The following is a 17,428-nucleotide window of genomic DNA, read 5'->3' as shown; positions in this document are numbered from 1 at the left end:
AGTAACCGGAGGTGTATTACCCATGTGCACCGTCGCGTAAAAAGGTTGGTGACTTTTTCAGGCATCAAAAATAAAGTTCCGATGGCCTAAGATTATGAACAGAGCTAGTAGCCACTTGGACAAGTGACCAACTGAGTAACCGGGGGTGTATCACCCATATGCACCATCGCGTAAAAAGGTTGGTGATTTTTTCAGGCAAAGTTAAATAAAAAAAAAAAAAAAGTGCTGATAATTAAAAATGCTTAAAATAGGGCAAGTCACTCTTAAGGGATTGCATTAAACCTAATATAAAAGAATAAGCATGATCAAATAAAAAACTTTCCCTTGGCCATGGTGTGTGATAGGAAACAAGGAAAGAAGGGGGGTAACCTTAGTACATGCATCCTACACTGTAGTGTTTCAAATTAGGAGTCTAGGGGGGCTGATTAAGTGGTACTTAGGATCAAAAGAAAAAGGGGCTTGATTGACTAAGTTGTTTGTTGCTTGAGGACAAGCAAAAAGCTAGGTGTGGGGGTATTTGATCAAGCATAATTTAGCCACATTTTTATCATATCTCTTACTATTTATTTACACATTTTTCTAGCTTAATTTGTGTTTTTGTTATGTTTTTACAAAAAAGGAAGAAATTGAAAAGTTGGAGAAAAAGTGAAGAAAAAGCTGGAAAAGTGATTGGGTCAAAGTGATTTGCCCAAATCACTCGCAGGAACTGGCCAAGTCATTCGCAGAGTCAGAGGCAAAAACTGGACTGAATCCCAGAGAGCGATTGGGGCAGATTGAGCAAGTGACTTGCCCAAGTCACTCGCAGAAACTGCCCAAGTCACCTTGACAGCAGAAGTTGACAGCAGAGGCGGGAAAAGAGCAGAAAATCCAAATTCAAAGAAAAGAAGTCCAAGTCCACTTCAAACACCACAAGATCAGTCCCAAGAGCCACGCCCTTCACTTAGAGAGTTCCATTCTCAATCAAATACAAAATCCAAAGAGGAATCAAAGACTACAAAGAAGACTAAATCAAATTGAGATTCCAAAACCCTAATCAAATTGGAATTGGGATTCTCCAGCTATATAAGGGCAACATCCAAACCAGCATCCTATCATCATCTTTCAGCATCTGCCATCCTCGGAAATTCTCCAGCAACACAGCAGAAACTTTCTTTTTCTTTTCTTCTTTATTTTTGTGTATTTTAGTCACCATGAGTGGCTAAATTCATTATTTTCTAGTTGAAGTTGGAAAATTCAGATTTGTGATGAATTGGGAGATTTAAATCTCCATTGTTAAACTTCTAGTTATTTTCAATATTTATGCAATTTGATCTTTCTATAATTGTTGCTTTGCTTTTAGAATCAATTTAGGCCTATTGCTTTTAATTGCTTGAGTAACAATTGTTTGAATAATTTAAGTCCGTAATTGCTTATATTATTTGAACACAAATTTAATCAAGTTGCATGATCTAAACTTGACCACGCGGTTGGCAAGGTTAGAATTAGGTTTCTCTAAATCTTAATGCAGTTAACAGTTGTTCGATGCCAAAGGCCCCAAGGACGTTCCTTGGCAACTTGTTAACTAGTGTTTGATTAGCGAACGTTTCCTAATCAAACTAGAACTAAGGAGGAATTTGGATTGTGAGAAGCGTCTTCCACATCCTAAACTAATTTATTGAGATAAATAGGAGTATTAAAGAATCAATGATCAATTCTAAACAATCTGAAATATATCCATACTTCAACTAGAAGCTTTTCTCTTATTGATTTACTCATCTTTAATTTATTGCTTTCTTTTGCTATTTAGTTTTAATTCATCAAATCAAACCCCCCTCTTTTAATTACTTGTTATTACTTGCCTTAGTCATCAATAGGAAAATTCGTAGTGTCAAATCCCTGTGGTTCGACCCTATTGCCACTATCTACAAGTTAATTGTTGATTGTTTAATAGGTTTATTTTTGACGGCTTCGACAACCGCGTATCAACATCCTGTTCTTTTTCTAAAAAATCTCTTACTGGTTTCTGTATATTTTTGGGAGGAGTCTTAATTTCCTGAAAAATAAAGAAACAACCTATTGTTTCCAAATCTTCAACAAAGGCTAAATATCGAGCTATGACTTTTGTTGTTTGTGAATTACTTTGAATTTCATATTTACTTAAAGATTTCAAGTTTTTCTTCAATTGCCTGTTGCTCTTAAATGTGACAATAAAGCTACTTTATCCATTGCTACAAATCTTGTCTTCTATGAGAGGAAACATATTGAGATTGATTGCCATATTGTTCAAGATCAACTATAAAAAGGGTTCATTTTACCCTCCCTTGTCTACTCTTCACTTCAGTTGGCTGACATTTTTGTAAAGTCTTTATTTGCCGATTTGTATCAACATTTTTTTATCTAAGTTGCACTTGATATTTCTCCCAAATCCAACTTGAGGGGATGTAAAGATTATAATACGACCTCGTTTCCATTATTTTGTTTACTCTATTGTATATCTAAGTACAATGACATGTTGTTACTTTACTTTATCGTTTTATTTGTTTGCTTTCTATTAAGCCCTAGTCACGTGTTTATGATTGTCTTTCGTGTACATATAAATACTTCTCTCTCTTATTCTCAAGATCATAATGCAAGAATCAGTTTTCTTTCACTTTGGTTAGTTTTGAACAATTTCCATTCATCTTTATCTCTTATCCTATTTCCTTTTTCTCTTTTTTTATCCATATTTTTCCTTTCATTTTTCTCTTATTCCTCTCTTTCTTCTAATTTCTTCCTTAATTTCATTTCCATTCCTTTCTTTATTATTATTTTATTTTCCTTTTATTATGAATCTGACTTTCATTTTGATTTTATTATAACATTTGTTTTTTAATATTTTTAGTATAATATATTTTCCAATATTTTATCTTAATTAGTAATTTATTCATTAGTTTTATTATAATATAATAAAGATAATTTTATTATAGTTATTTTTGAAATAATATTAGCAAATACATTTCGATAGTATCTGTGAAGTAATTTTATTTTTTGTTCATAATTTATTATTTCATTCAAATTTTTTTTTAAAATGATATAAAATAAATAAAAATTAAATTTATTTTTCACATTTTGATAAGTTACAATCAGAAAGAGATATTTCTAAGAAAAATCTTTACAAGAATTTTCTTTTCTTATTCAGAAACAGATTAAAAACATACTACATTAGAAATATATTATTTTTAATTTCCGCTTATATTAAAAATAAACTCATTTTTTCTTGTTTCTGATTTTTATTTTTTCATGTTATTTTTCACATTAAAAGTTTTAACAGCAATGTATGTATTTATATATAATTTAGCTTGACTTAATTTAATGCTAAAGATGTATTTTACTCACATGAGAAACTTAGGTTCGAGTCTCTATACCTTCAACTCCTGCTCTATCTAAATGTATATCAAACATTTCAACTATACAAGGGAGAGAGTAAATGTTGATAATGTTAGGAATCATTAGATCCTATTGGGAAGCAATCTTAATCTAACATTTCTTTAAAAATTTTGACCATAAATCTGTAAAGTGAATGTCACATCTTGTTCAAAGAGATTATGATACAGAAATTCTAAGAAATCTGAGTTCTTGAAACCCTCTAATTCTATTGGTTCATTAAACTTCAATTATATATAATTGAGACCTAATCCCAAAGAAATTAGAAATCAATTCACGTTGCAAGTACTTGTTGCAAATCAATTTTTTTAAGTAAGCAAGAAGGAATTAACACCACACTTGAAGAAGTCCAAATCTAGAAATTTGTTAATCAAAGATTTAAAAGTTCTTATGTAGCCCTCCATCTCATTCTATTTATAGTGTAGAGAATAAGATGACCTAATTTCTAAATAGGGGTATGTTTGGACTATTACATAACATTAAGACAATAAAAGAAAAAATTAAAAATGTTCCCCAACAAGACCATTGCTTTTAACAATGGGGTTAATATAAACAGCCTATAAAATAAGTTGAAGTTAAAATAAATAAAACCAACTAAGTTACAAGTCCAAATAATACAATTAGCCCTTTTATGAGAGATATTGAACTTGTCTTCAAAAGTTAGCTTAAGTACTAGTCTCTCAACACGTCTCCTCTAATAAAATTATAAGTTTTGGCATGCCTTGGTGTTTTTATGTTTGTCTCGATGTCATTATAAATTTGAGATGTAATTAATGTTGAACAAATATTTGTATAGCTTGCTTGAGCTTTGGAGCTTGTTGCCTTATAATGGTCCACTAAACATTAAAAATTTGTCTTGCAATATGGCGATGGACCTCCTTACCAAGACGGGTTGTGTCACATCATTAATTGAAAGCAGCGTTTGCACATGGTGGGTAATTGACTATTCTTTACACAATTTTAGTCCAGTGCTAATATTAATTGGCTAAATACATGTATATTGTGATAATCATTTATAAATAATTAAAAAAAAATTAATGTATTTTATTTTTCAATATAAAATTATATCCACAATCATCTATCATTTATTATCTTTAATGAAATCATTAATTTCATGAGCACTTTTCTAATTTAAAAATATTTAATTTAATTTAAATATTAATTTTTAAGTGATTCACTTTATTAAAATAAAATCATATTCAAAAACCTAATATAAACTCGAAATATAGAAGTAGAGTGATACTTAGAGTTTAGCGTAATAATTATCTAATTATATATAAGAGATATCATATTTCTAACTGGAGATAATAATTATATTAGTTTATATTTCTCATTCCCCTCAAAATATAAGTAATATGCTTCATTTAATTTCATATCCTCAATCCCTCCATAGACTGCAATGGACAAAAGCCTTTATTCTTGTATGGATTAAAAGCAAATAAAATCTCATACAATGCTTCTATCTGTACTGTTCTCCATTTCAATCTCAATACAAATCTTACACAATTTATAAATAACACAGTAATTAGAGTCTATTTTATACATATATAAAAATATAATCAATTATTCAATTGAAAAATATTCCACTCAAGTTAGAAAATTAAAATTTTTTAAATCCACATTTTTTGAGTCTTTAATATGAAAAATAGATGAAAGATTCTCGATTTGAAGTTTCTCCCACTCCTTTTACAAGGATGCAAAAAAACCAACTACAGTATCTCCCGACTATCTTTAAAATATAAAGGATTCAGAGCAAATTAATAGAGAAAAAATGGGTAATTTACATAAACGATGCATCAATTTAGATAGTATAATGGTAAACTATATAAATTTTATTTATAATATAAAATTCCTTTAACTTTTATTTAAATAACATAAAATTTCATTTTATTTCAGATTTTTATATTATTTTATTGATAGGTTACTTGTTAAATTATACATATATATAACTAATTTTTTAATATTCTAAACAAAAATTAAAACAAATTATTTGATTATTTTTTAAAAATAAAAAAATTAATTAAATATTTTATATATATATATATATATATATAAAATTTAATAAGTAATATGTCAACAAAATAATATAAAAATCTGTTATTATAAGTGAAAAAGAGTTTTATATTACAAAATAAAATTTATCTACTTTATTATTATAACCTTTAGTTGGTATACCGTCCATATAAATCTTCTAAAAGATATAGTATAATTCATAAATTTAAAAACATATAAAACAAATTTCTTTGGGGCTTATCAATTCAAACAAAGAAAAGTTGCATTAAATTGGCGAATATGCATTGTCTGGTCGTCCAAGGTGAATATTTTGCATGTGAAGTTAGACTAGCAAGAGGCATAGTGGGCTCAATGATTTTTTATATGTATAATTCGCTTGGATTTAGATTTAAATTCGAGACTTTTAATTTTAGAACTAGTCGAAATTTAGCTTAATGTAACTTTAAATTAACATTAAAAAACAAAGGCTTTCTACACTATTTTCAATATAAATAGTGATTGAACAAATTAAAATTGTTGCTGTGGGTCATGGTGTCGTTGGCAAATGGCAACCGACACTAAAGTAAAGAGCTTGGTCCCCCTCAACCTCAATTATTATTGTCATTATTAGATTGTCCCAATTTGTCGAAAAATTGTTGTTCTTTCTTATGAGAAATCAAATTGCAATTGCATGCAGCCTCTAATTCTCAAGCTTCTTCATGTCCCCATAATCTTTTCATCGTTTTTATCCATATCAGAATACAAGGTTCTTCTTTGTTAGAAGCTTTTTAATCTTTTGAATATTCAATTCCATTTCACTTCTGGTTGTAATAACTTATAGGGATAATTATAAAAAAAAATTATCATATAGTTTGAACTTTTTTAAGTAAAATTCTATAATTTAATTTGACATCTTCTTAATTGCAACAAAGAGTACTTTAAGCTATTCATATTTTTCAATACAAAATAGTAAATAGCTAAATTTTAAATTTGACTTATATATTTATTGAGTATATTCAATCTTTCAAAAAAAAAAAAGAAAAAAAGAGTATATTCAATTTAATTCACCTTCAACTTTTTACCTACATATGCTAAAACTTTTTATTTAATTTCAATTAACTTAAAAATCAAAATAAAAAAATTAAGAAACTCAATTTCTAAATTTTTGAGCTAAGTTTTTAATTTCTTTATTTAACTCAAAATTAAAAAAAAACAATTTTTTAATTTCTTAATTTTTAGTTAATTCAATTAAAATTTTTCTGCTCATTTAGTTAAAAAAAAAAATGAAAGTTATATAAATTGAATTTTCTCCATAACTATGGAAACAAAAGTTGAGCATTAACTCAAATAACAAAATATTTATTGTAAAGTTGATTGCATAAAAAACAGTGAAAAAATAATTTAATATTTTTTATTTTAAATTGTTGGTAAATGATTAATAATTTATTTTATTTATTATTTTTTTATAATTTTATTCATAAATTTTATTTTTATATTTTATTTTTTAACTAGAATTAAATTTTTTAAATTTATAATTTTGTTATTGCTTGTTCCTAATAGATTTAAGTTCAATTCTTCGTATCTCGAATTCCTTTCTAAGAAAATTAAAAATTTAAATTATATATATATAAGGGAGTGCATATTAAATCCTTAATTATTAAATCAACCTTGCAATATTATTGGCTGCTTGTCAAATCATGTCATATTCATTTGGCAATCATAGTACTGCGAAGCAAATTTTAACATAGAATTAATATCTTCTCAGAAAGAATACGTCAATTATATAAAGCAAATAAGTGGATATTATATGGTCTCGCCGTGAAAGCGAGAGGACACCAGTCTCACCTCAAGACAAAACAACAATGGCTAGTGGCCATCATCTACTTGCTCGTGAGTCTTGACTTGCTTCTGCTAGTCTTTGGCCGTTCTCTATTATAATTTTTCCATTTTCTTGTTATATAGTCTTTCGAGGTCTCCGCTCAACTAGCAGAGAAATAGTAGAGACTATGAGATGGGGAGGATTTCTTGCTATCCTTTCTTTCTACTTTTTATTTTCATTGTTCATTCGTGTTTGATTTATGAGGTCGCCGGTGATCATGATCCGATGGATGGATTACAAAGGGAAGCATTGGAGATAATCATTGGCGGCGGCGGTGGCTACACTCCTGCTCCTTCTCCCGAGGAGTATTGCCCACCTCCACCCCCTCCAGAACCAGTTTGTCCCCCACCAGAGCCTCCTCCTCCTCCTCCAACCCTTCCTCCTCCTCCTCCTCCACCCCCTCCTCCACCTCCTCCTCCTCCTCCTCCACCCCCACCACCACCTCCTCCTCCTCCACCCCCACCCCCACCTCCTCCTCCTCCACCCCCACCACCACCTCCTCCTCCTCCACCCCCACCACCACCCCCAAATAAATTACCACCAAATATCATAAGAGATTATCGAACAATTCAGGAATTCAGCCAAAAAATTGTGATGGATCCCAAGGGCATAAGAAAGACATGGAACAGAGCGGACAAAAATGTCTGCAAATTTGATGGCTTTGCATGTGATTATAGGCCTGACACTGGCGTACAATCTGTGGCAGCAGCAGACTTCAATGGTTACAACTTCGACGGACCTTTTCTTCAGATAAAAGGGTTCCTTAATAAACTGGTGGACTTAGCTATCTTTCACGCAAACTCCAACAAATTCAAAGGGTTTGTGCCGAGTGATATAGGAGTTGAGAAAATCAAATTTTTTTACGAGCTCGATTTAAGCAACAACGCCTTTAATGGCAGCTTCCCCATGACAGTTCTCTCTGCTACCAACTTAACTTTCTTGGACATCAGGTTCAACCAATTTTCAGGGCCAGTTCCAAGCGAAGTTTTCAAGCTAGACCTGGACGTGCTCTTCCTCAACAATAACAAATTCACTCAACAGCTCCCCGATAATGTTGGTTCTACTTCTGCTATATATCTCACCTTCGCCAACAACAAGTTCACCGGCCAGATTCCAAGCAGCATTGGCCGAGCTAAAAATCTCCGGGAGGTGCTATTCTTGAACAACACGTTCTCAGGATGCTTGCCGTACGAGATTGGTTTCTTGAAGAATGCTACTCTATTTGATGCGAGCTGCAACAAACTGACAGGCCCAATACCACACTCATTTGCCTGCTTGACAAAGATGGAGATCCTGAACTTGGCTAATAATGAATTTTACGGGCCGGTGCCGGAGACGGTGTGCAAGCTTCCAAATCTGCAAAACTTGACATTATCCAGCAACTATTTCACTCAGGTGGGACCTGAGTGCCGGAAGTTGATATGGAAGAAGAGGCTTGATGTTAGAAAGAACTGCATTTTAGATCTTCCAAATCAGAGAACACCAGAACAATGTAGAGAATTCTTCTCCAAGCCCAGGCAATGTCCTAATGAGAAGTCACTCACCATTGTTCCTTGCAGTAAGAAGTATCGCGATGCAGCAGCAATGTTTGATCAGAAATCAATGGCTGCAGCTCCATCTCCTAGATCATATGATGCTCTTTCACCAGAAAATAATTTGCGATTTTAGTTTTCATGTAGGCCCATTTAAGATTTGTCTTCTTGATGGGTATTGTGGGTATGCATACAAATATAGAGTTGATAAAGACTTCTACAATAAATAATGGATCAATGTAATTAATTAATCATGCCATTCTGCAGGAAAATGTAATTTCCTAGTTTAAATAATATTTTCCCTTCCTTGCTTTCTCTCTTATCAAAATACTTTTTCATTATGGGTAGGGGAGAGCATATATCGGTTCAAATTGAGAAATCGAACTAAACCGATCGATTTCCGTTCAATAGTTCGAAACATTCAATTCGGTTCAGTTTTTGTTTTTCAGCTTATTCGGTTTTCGATTCAGTTTAGTTTAAACGTGTTAAATAACTAACAAACCGAATAATCGATTTTTAAACATACTAACCCTTACTCAACCCAGCCAGCAGTCCAAGGCCCACTCCCCCTCCCTTACCCACCCCAGCCAGCACAACCTAAGCCCAACCCCTTCCTCCCCAGGCCATCCACTCCTTTCGCAGCCCTTGAATTGAAGCCTTTCCCTTCTGCCCTTCTTCACTTTAGTTCAATCTTTCTTCCCCTCCCTCCCCATTCACGATTCATGAACGGCGAAGTAGCGAACCCCCCATTGACCATTCACTCTCTCTTCTTCCCTCTCTTCTTTCCTGTCGACGGTCTTTTCCGATTTGTTGAGAGTGTGGCTGTCGTTCAGCAAGTTACGAGTGTGTGGCCGTCGAAAGAAATAGAATTGTTTCGTATTGATCTCTTTCCCCCCTCCCTGTCAATCTGTTGTGCTTATGTTGAGTGCTAAGTGTGGCCGCCGAACTGCCGTTCATCTTCTGTCGCAAATGCCGAACGCCGAACGGTGAGCTTCTGTTTCTTTTAATAATACATTTTATGACCATTAACCAGTAGAGTTCATCTCTTTGAATTTCTTGTGTTTCCAATGTTATTGCCATTTGGGTTCTATGAACAATGTTGTTGCCATTTGGATTCTATGAAGGAAAGGATGTTGTGGTTTAACCATAATTAAAAAATAAAAATGTGCAAATTATATTAAATAATAGAAGGATGTTGTGGCATTTTATAGCACTATTGTGGATTTAGTGCCATTAGAAATATAGAAATTCTAATTAACTGGTGTATTTATAAGAGGTGCAGAAAAGTGTCTAAATAAATAACCCTATGCCTAATTGATATCATGCCCTATCTAAATCTTGCATTTTTGAGATTCATAATTGGTTCCACTCCATCAACAGATGGATTTCTTTATTTTATGGCTAATAAAATGCTTAAGCACAACAACTATGCATTAATAAAATTGTGGCTTGAATGTTAGAAACTGCTAGACTTTTAACCATAAGACAGGATATGGTACAGTCTGCTTCAACTTGTCCATAATGTGATCTCGTTGCTTTTTTACCACTTTAATGCTTTTAGAGTGTCATAATGGAAAAAGAGAATCGAATATGTCTTTTGGGAATAACAAGTTATAATTCAGTACCTTTTTTTTCCTATGCATCTTTTTGCACTTATTTATCTATTTTCTTTCCAAGTGGTCCAAACAACATCAGTAATTATTGCATTAAAATTAAATCTTTGATCGGATTTAGGATGTTGATTGTTCGCATTCAGTACCTAACTGTTGTTGTTGCTTGTTAGGTGAATCATGGAGTCACAAAATGATCAGATGCTCCCAAACAGTACTAGTGATTCCAATTAAAGTAGTACTGACGCTTCAACAAAAATAACCACAGAATCAAAAGCAAAGAGAAAATCAATGAAGCCAAAATCTGTAGTTTGGGATCACATCACAAAATTCGTCAATGATGAAGGTGAATTAAAAGGCAAGTATAATTATTGTAAAAAGGAATTTTGTTGTGATCCAAAGAGAAACGGAACCACTACACTTAGGAATCACTTTAATTCATGCAAAAAGCACCCACATTCCATTGAGACTAGACAAGCACAATTATCATTGCAAAAAAATGCAAGTGATAATGATGTGAATAATTTAGACACTCTTACTACTTGGAAGTATGATGAAAATGTAATTAGGGAGGCCATTGTCCATATGATAATCATTAATGAATTGCTTTTTAGATTTGTTGGAGAAGGTTTTAAAAGATTCATGAGAGCAATTTATCCAAGGTTTAGGATTCCCTCTCGTTGGATAATTTCATGTGATTGTTATGATTTGTTTGTTAAGGAGAGATCAAAATTGAAGTCTTTTTTTAAGAAAAATTATCAAAGAGTGAGTCTTACTACAGATACATGGACACCATTGCAACCAATAATTACATGGGCATAACTGCTTACTTTATTGATAATGATTGAAAGCTGCATAAGAGAATCATTAGTTTTTGTCCCATTTAAAGTCATAAAGGTAAAGTAGTAGGTAGGGCAATTGAGACTTGTTTGCTAGAATGGGGGTTAGATAAAGTGTTCATTGTTACAATTGATAATACTAGTTCTAATGATGTGGCCATATTTTATTTGAAAAAAAGCTTGCTAATTGGAGTGTTAGTGTTGCTAACTCTACTTACTTGCACATGAGATTTATGGTACAGATTATCAATTTAGTTATCCAGGATGGCTTAAAAGATGTGAATGATTCAGTGGTGAAAGTAAAAGATGCAGTAATATATATCAAGAGTTCTCCAGCTAGGTTGAAAAAGTTTAAGGAGTGTGTACTTCATAAAAAATTGAAAGCAAATCTTCATTATGTTTAGATGTGCCAACTAGATGGAATTCAACTTACTTCATGTTGAATACAGCTCAAAAATATGAAAGGGCATTTGAAAGGTACGAGTCATAAGATCCCATATTTAAGATTGATATGGAAGAGAATGGGCATACTTGACTATTATGATTGGACTTAGGAAGATGGCAGATATGTTGGCTCATTTTTGTGAACTTACTTTGCATATCTTGGGCTCTAGGTATGTCATATCAAACTTATTCTTCAATGAGGTCAGTGACTTAGCATTTATTTTAAACCAATAGATTAATAGCAATGATCTTGATATGAAATCTATAGGGGAAAGAATGAGGGTTCAATTTAACAAGTATTGGGGAGATGTAGATAAAATGAATAAAATTATCTATTTTGCTATTATTCTTGACCCTCGTGACAAATTTGAGTTTATGGAGTATTCTTTCTCCCAAATGTATGGTAAAGAGAAGGTGTAGAGCTGTTCAATAAGGTTAAGAGTTCTTTGGTTGATTTGTTTAATGAATACAAAAAAATGTATCAACTTGATGTTCAACAATTCAATGATAGTAGTTCACAACAATTAAGTGGGAGTTGCACTACTACTGGTTCAATAAACCCTAAGCCTAAATTTTTTTTGAAACATCACTACAAGAAGCAGAAGTTGGAAGAATCTGGTAGATTTGATTCAAAAACCGAGTTGAAAGTATATCTAAGTGAGGCAATTTAAGAGGAAAACGAGGATTTTAATGTCATGAAATGATGCAAAATAAATTCTGAAAGGTTTCTTATTCTAGGAAAAATAGCTAGAGATGTATTACCAATTTCAGTTTCCATAGTTGCCTCAGAGAGTGCATTCAATACTGGTGGAAGAGTCCTAGATTCCTTTAGGAGTTTCCTAACTCCTAAAATTGTTGAGGCTTTGATATGTGTGCAAAATTGGATTCGTCCATCAAATGTTCAAGTAAATGTTGAGGAAGATATAGAGGAACTTGAAAAGCTTGAAGAAGGTATGTTATATACATTTTCATATTTGTGTTAATTTCATATATGTATATATATATATATATATATATACCAACAAACGACGAGGATCGACTTGCAAACACAGAGATTCAGAGAAATGATAAATAAATATAACACATAAGATGAGAAATATACCTTTGGCCTCAGAATGTCATTGGCATTAATGAGAGTTATATTTCTGGCCTCTCAGAGTCATTGGCCTATATAATTTACAACATACAGTATTTCTAATGTGGAAGATCAGACTAAGCTGCAACCACAGAGCATACTTAAACAATAAATTAAAACTATTTATTAGTTAATTTTAAGGCTAGGGTTCCTGCAACCTTAACCTGGGACCCCAGAGTTAAGTCAGATTGTGGAGGGAGAAGAGAAAGGTGTCGTCAACACGGTCTTCAATTTATATAAACAAAAATAAATATTTTACTGAAATAACTTTATACAAAACTTGAAACCTTTTACAGAATTATAAAGAAATAAGTGGAAGAGGAATGATTTACAGAGGAAGTGTGGAGATAGAGAAAATACAGAGAGAGTTTATTGGAGTGTATCCAGATGTGTGCCTTCACAAGGGGAGAGGCTCCCTTTTATAGAAAAAATCTGAACTATTTCTTCACGGGTTTACTGTTTCTTCACACGTCTTTTACTATTCATAAATAGTAATATGTCTGCTTCTTTTTACTGTAGATGAATAGTTTGTCTGCCACTGCTGCTCCTTTTTACTGTTGATGAATAGTTTGTCTACCACTTTTTTTACTATTTCTGTCTTTACTCTGACTCTGATGATGAGGACAAAGATGAGGTGTCCTTTTTCTTGCCTTTCTTTTTCAGCTTTTCTTTCTTTTCCTTTTTTTACTTTTGCTTTCTGTTTATCTCTTTTTTTGCATGTTTTACTTTTGATTTTTACCGATGGAAGAACTCCATAGCAATCATCTTCATCGCTGTCGCAGTATGAAGATGTCGGATTTTTACTAGAGGATGACCTGCTGGATGAGACTGTCGACTATGTTTCCGAACTAGACTGTTTCTTTCTTCTGCTTAGTGCCTTCTTTCTTTTTTGCCAGAGGATTTCTTTGAAAATTCTTTACAGGAAGTTTACTTTATCTCTTCCTTTTTTTACTGATTCTCCTGAAGTAAGATGATTGAACATTTGCTGACAAATCATTTTATATTCTTCAGGAGTTTTAGCTGCTATTAATAAGGCCTGACATTGGGCTTTCTGGGCTCCAAATGAGGGTTCTCCTTGCAGTGTTAATTTACCGGCATAAGAAACGGTTGGGAACTGGGCCCTCTTGATTATCCAATTTTTTACAACTTCTTCTGTGGTAGAGTTTCTGAATGATCCCCACCATTTTATTTTGTGCTTTTTTACTATAACTGGAATATTTAATTATGTTATATATTGAAAATTAAAATACCACTGATATACCCAAGGGATAAAAAAGTTTATACAAAAATACATTAAAGGAGGGATATACTTTTCATTTTGGGCTGGCTTATAATTACTTTTAAAATACTGATATACATGAAGTACTTCCTGAGATAAAATATCTTCAGTAATACATCTATACTGCCACCATTTTAAAAACCAATTTGGAAATCTAGTGGTTGTTTTAATGTTATGCTGGTCAAAATATATTAACCACGAGTGGGTTGTGGTTGGATTTTGAATACTGAAAAATATTTGTCCATGCATCAATATAATCAAAATAATTGTATGAAGTGCAATACTTTTTAAAATTTTTAAATGTCAGTGCAGTGTATAAATTTGAGGTTGGCCAATCTTTTGGATAGATAACCCTTTTTATTTGGATAGAAGAATACGCTATAATCTCTTTATGATTTTTATCAAAATTATGTTTTATTTTAACTGAACCGGTTTCTTCTAAAATACTATTATCATAATCCTGAGGTTTTGAAAGATTTTTTGGCGAGAAATACCAGTTCTCAGGATAATATTTTCTAATTATTTTTCCATGGATTTATATCACTAAAACTGTTTTCAACCTCAATTTCAAATTTTGAATTATGCTTTAAAAACCATTTATAAATACCAGTACTATATCCATAGGAAGATTGGATTTTTGGCAAACCCACAGCTTTCAACGGATTTGATGAGTCTTTACTGTCTACCGTTTGAGACAGACTAGTCGCACCATGAACGGGTACGATCGCTTTAGTTTTAGAAGCCATACCTGAGTCTCCCAAGGAAGACGCCAGATTTTGTATTGCTTTAATGACCTCCGGTGATTGGCTTAATTCTTCGATCCATTTCTTTAAGTCTAATGGGATTTTATCTTGGGTTTTACTGAGGTCTTTCGAGTGCTCTGAAAGGGGTTGAGCTTGAACTGGATTTTACTTCTTTCTGTATATTCTTCTTTCTCCCCATTTTTCTGTAAAAATTCTCGTGTCAAAAAATCTGGTGTATTATTATTTTTACCTTTAATATACTCAATATCAAAATAAAAAATACTTAAAATTGCTTGCCATCTAGCAAAGATCTGTTTAGAGGCAAGGTTTTTAATATCTTTCTTTAAAACATCCTTTGCTGACTTACAATCAATTCTTACTAAAAACTTTTGATTTAATAAATCATACTGAAATTTATTTATACATATAACAATACTTAAAATTTCTTTTTTAATAGTAGAATAATTTATTTGAGACGAATTCCAATGTCCTAAAGTAAACTGGATTATCCTTTCTTTATTACTTATTATTTATTTTAAGACTCCTCCATATCCTATGTCTGAAGCATCAGTTTCTACGATTTTAAAAACTTCTGGATTAGGAAGATATAAATATGGGATTTCTTTTACTAATGATTTTATATGTTTTATAATATTAGTATGTTCATCACTCCAAGGATTTGCATTCTTTTTTAACCTATCATGAATCGGTTTTATCATTCTATTTAAATTTGGGTAGAAATCAATAACATAATTTAAACATCATAGAAATCTCTGTAACTGGGTTTTATTAGTTATTTCGTCTTGAAATTTATCTCCAAAAACCATTGTCCTTTCTATGGGCTGAATAATTCCTTGCTTTATACCTAAAAATCTAACTTTAGTTTGAAATAAATTCATTTTAGTTTTACATAACGCTAGACCATTTTTTTTATGATCATACAAAAAGTTTTTAAATGTTTAAAATGTTCTTCAATATTTTGACTAAAAACTAAAACATCATTTATATAAACAATACAAAATTTTGAATAAGGATTAAAAATATCATTCATAATTCTTTGAAATTCTGAGGGTGCATTTTTTAATCCAAAAGGCATTACATTCCATTCATATTGTCCAAAGGGAACTGTAAATGCCGTTTTATATCTATCTTTAGGGTGAATTTGGATTTGCCAATATCATGACTTCATATCAAACTTACTAAAAATATTTGCATTAAATAATCTATTCAAAAGATCTTTTTTATTAGGGATATGATACCTACTCCATTTTAATGTTGTATTTAATGGTTTATAATTTATAACTAACCTAGGTGTCCCTCTTTTTATTTCTGCATTTTTATTAACATAAAAGGCTGTATAAGACCAAGGGCTCCTAGATTTACTTATTAACTTCTTGTCTTCTAATTCTTTAATTTCTTTTTTATAATGTTCAATTAATTCTGGACTCATCTGAATTGGTCTTGCCTTAGTAGAAATTATTTTTTCATCAAAAGTTTCTTCATAAGGTAAGTCTACTATATGTTGTTTCCTATTCCAAAAAGCATTAGGATGCTCAGCACATAATTCTTTTTCCATATAATTTTTTAATTTTTCTATTCTAGCCTTTATAATTTTACTTTCTAATTGATTTTTAATCCTAGTTAAATGTACATTATTCTTTAAATCTTTTAAATCCTTTGTTCTATATTTTATTATTGAATTTATTTCCATTGTCCTAATAGAATGCGCTTTTATTAAATTCAAATTTTTTGTTTTAGGCTTTTCTGTAAAATCTATCTTAATCTTTTTATTTTTCGTTTTAATTTCTACACAATTATCTTTTACTGTGTAAGGTGTTATTAGATTTATAAATGATGAGTTGCAAAACTCATAATTTTTTTCCTTATTTAATTCCTTGATTTTACTGTAATTTTTATGTAAATATTTAATTTTAATTTTAATTTAATTTTATACAGGTTTGTGAGCAGAAGTTGATAAAAGGAAGAAAAAAATGCTGAATTAAAGGATTTTTTTTATACTGGGAGGTGATGGGGAGATAAGATAGATTTTGCCACCTAAGCAAGGATAATATCAGCTTCAAGTGGAGTCAAATTGAATCAAACTCAATCGAATGAAGATAGAGATAAGATGAAGATAGAGATAAGATAGGGATAATAGTTTTTATTTTTTATCTTTTTGTGCCTATATAAAGGCTCCGAGCATTCAACCTGAAAATCATATTCTACCTCTCACTCTCATTTCATCTCTTGCTGCCCGTACCTTCTTCTCCATCTTCTTTTCTTTTTCTTCTCCTTTTGTTTAATTTTTATAATTTTATTATAGCCATGAGTGGCTAAACAATTTATTTTCAGTTGAAGGTTAAATTAAATTGAGGTTTGTTCAAGTTGTGAGGTTATGCACTTTAATTCTCTTCATCTTATTTTCTATTTTCTATTAATTTCTGAATTCGAGGAACACCACCTCCATTGTTGTTTTCTTGAGAATTCAAGGGGCCCATTGAATCTCTTGGGAAGACAACATATTGCTAATTAATCTAATTAAATCCGTAACTGTTTAATTGGGTTAATAACAA

General features: G+C 31.4%; 1 protein-coding gene across 1 annotated transcript; it reads left to right on the top strand.

The window, feature by feature from the left end:
- The first annotated feature begins 7,224 nt into the window (after window positions 1–7,224).
- On the top strand, window positions 7,225–9,133 carry LOC110623937 (leucine-rich repeat extensin-like protein 3). Its single transcript, XM_021768960.2, has one exon. It carries the CDS (start codon window positions 7,406–7,408, stop codon window positions 8,939–8,941), a length of 1,536 nt encoding a protein of 511 aa, XP_021624652.2. The 5' UTR covers window positions 7,225–7,405; the 3' UTR covers window positions 8,942–9,133.
- Window positions 9,134–17,428: the final 8,295 nt, after the last annotated feature.

This window comes from Manihot esculenta, chromosome 10 (assembly GCF_001659605.2).
Source record: "Manihot esculenta cultivar AM560-2 chromosome 10, M.esculenta_v8, whole genome shotgun sequence".
In the NCBI taxonomy this organism is placed as follows: domain Eukaryota; kingdom Viridiplantae; phylum Streptophyta; class Magnoliopsida; order Malpighiales; family Euphorbiaceae; genus Manihot; species Manihot esculenta.
This window is presented reverse-complemented; position numbering and strand designations above follow the sequence as displayed.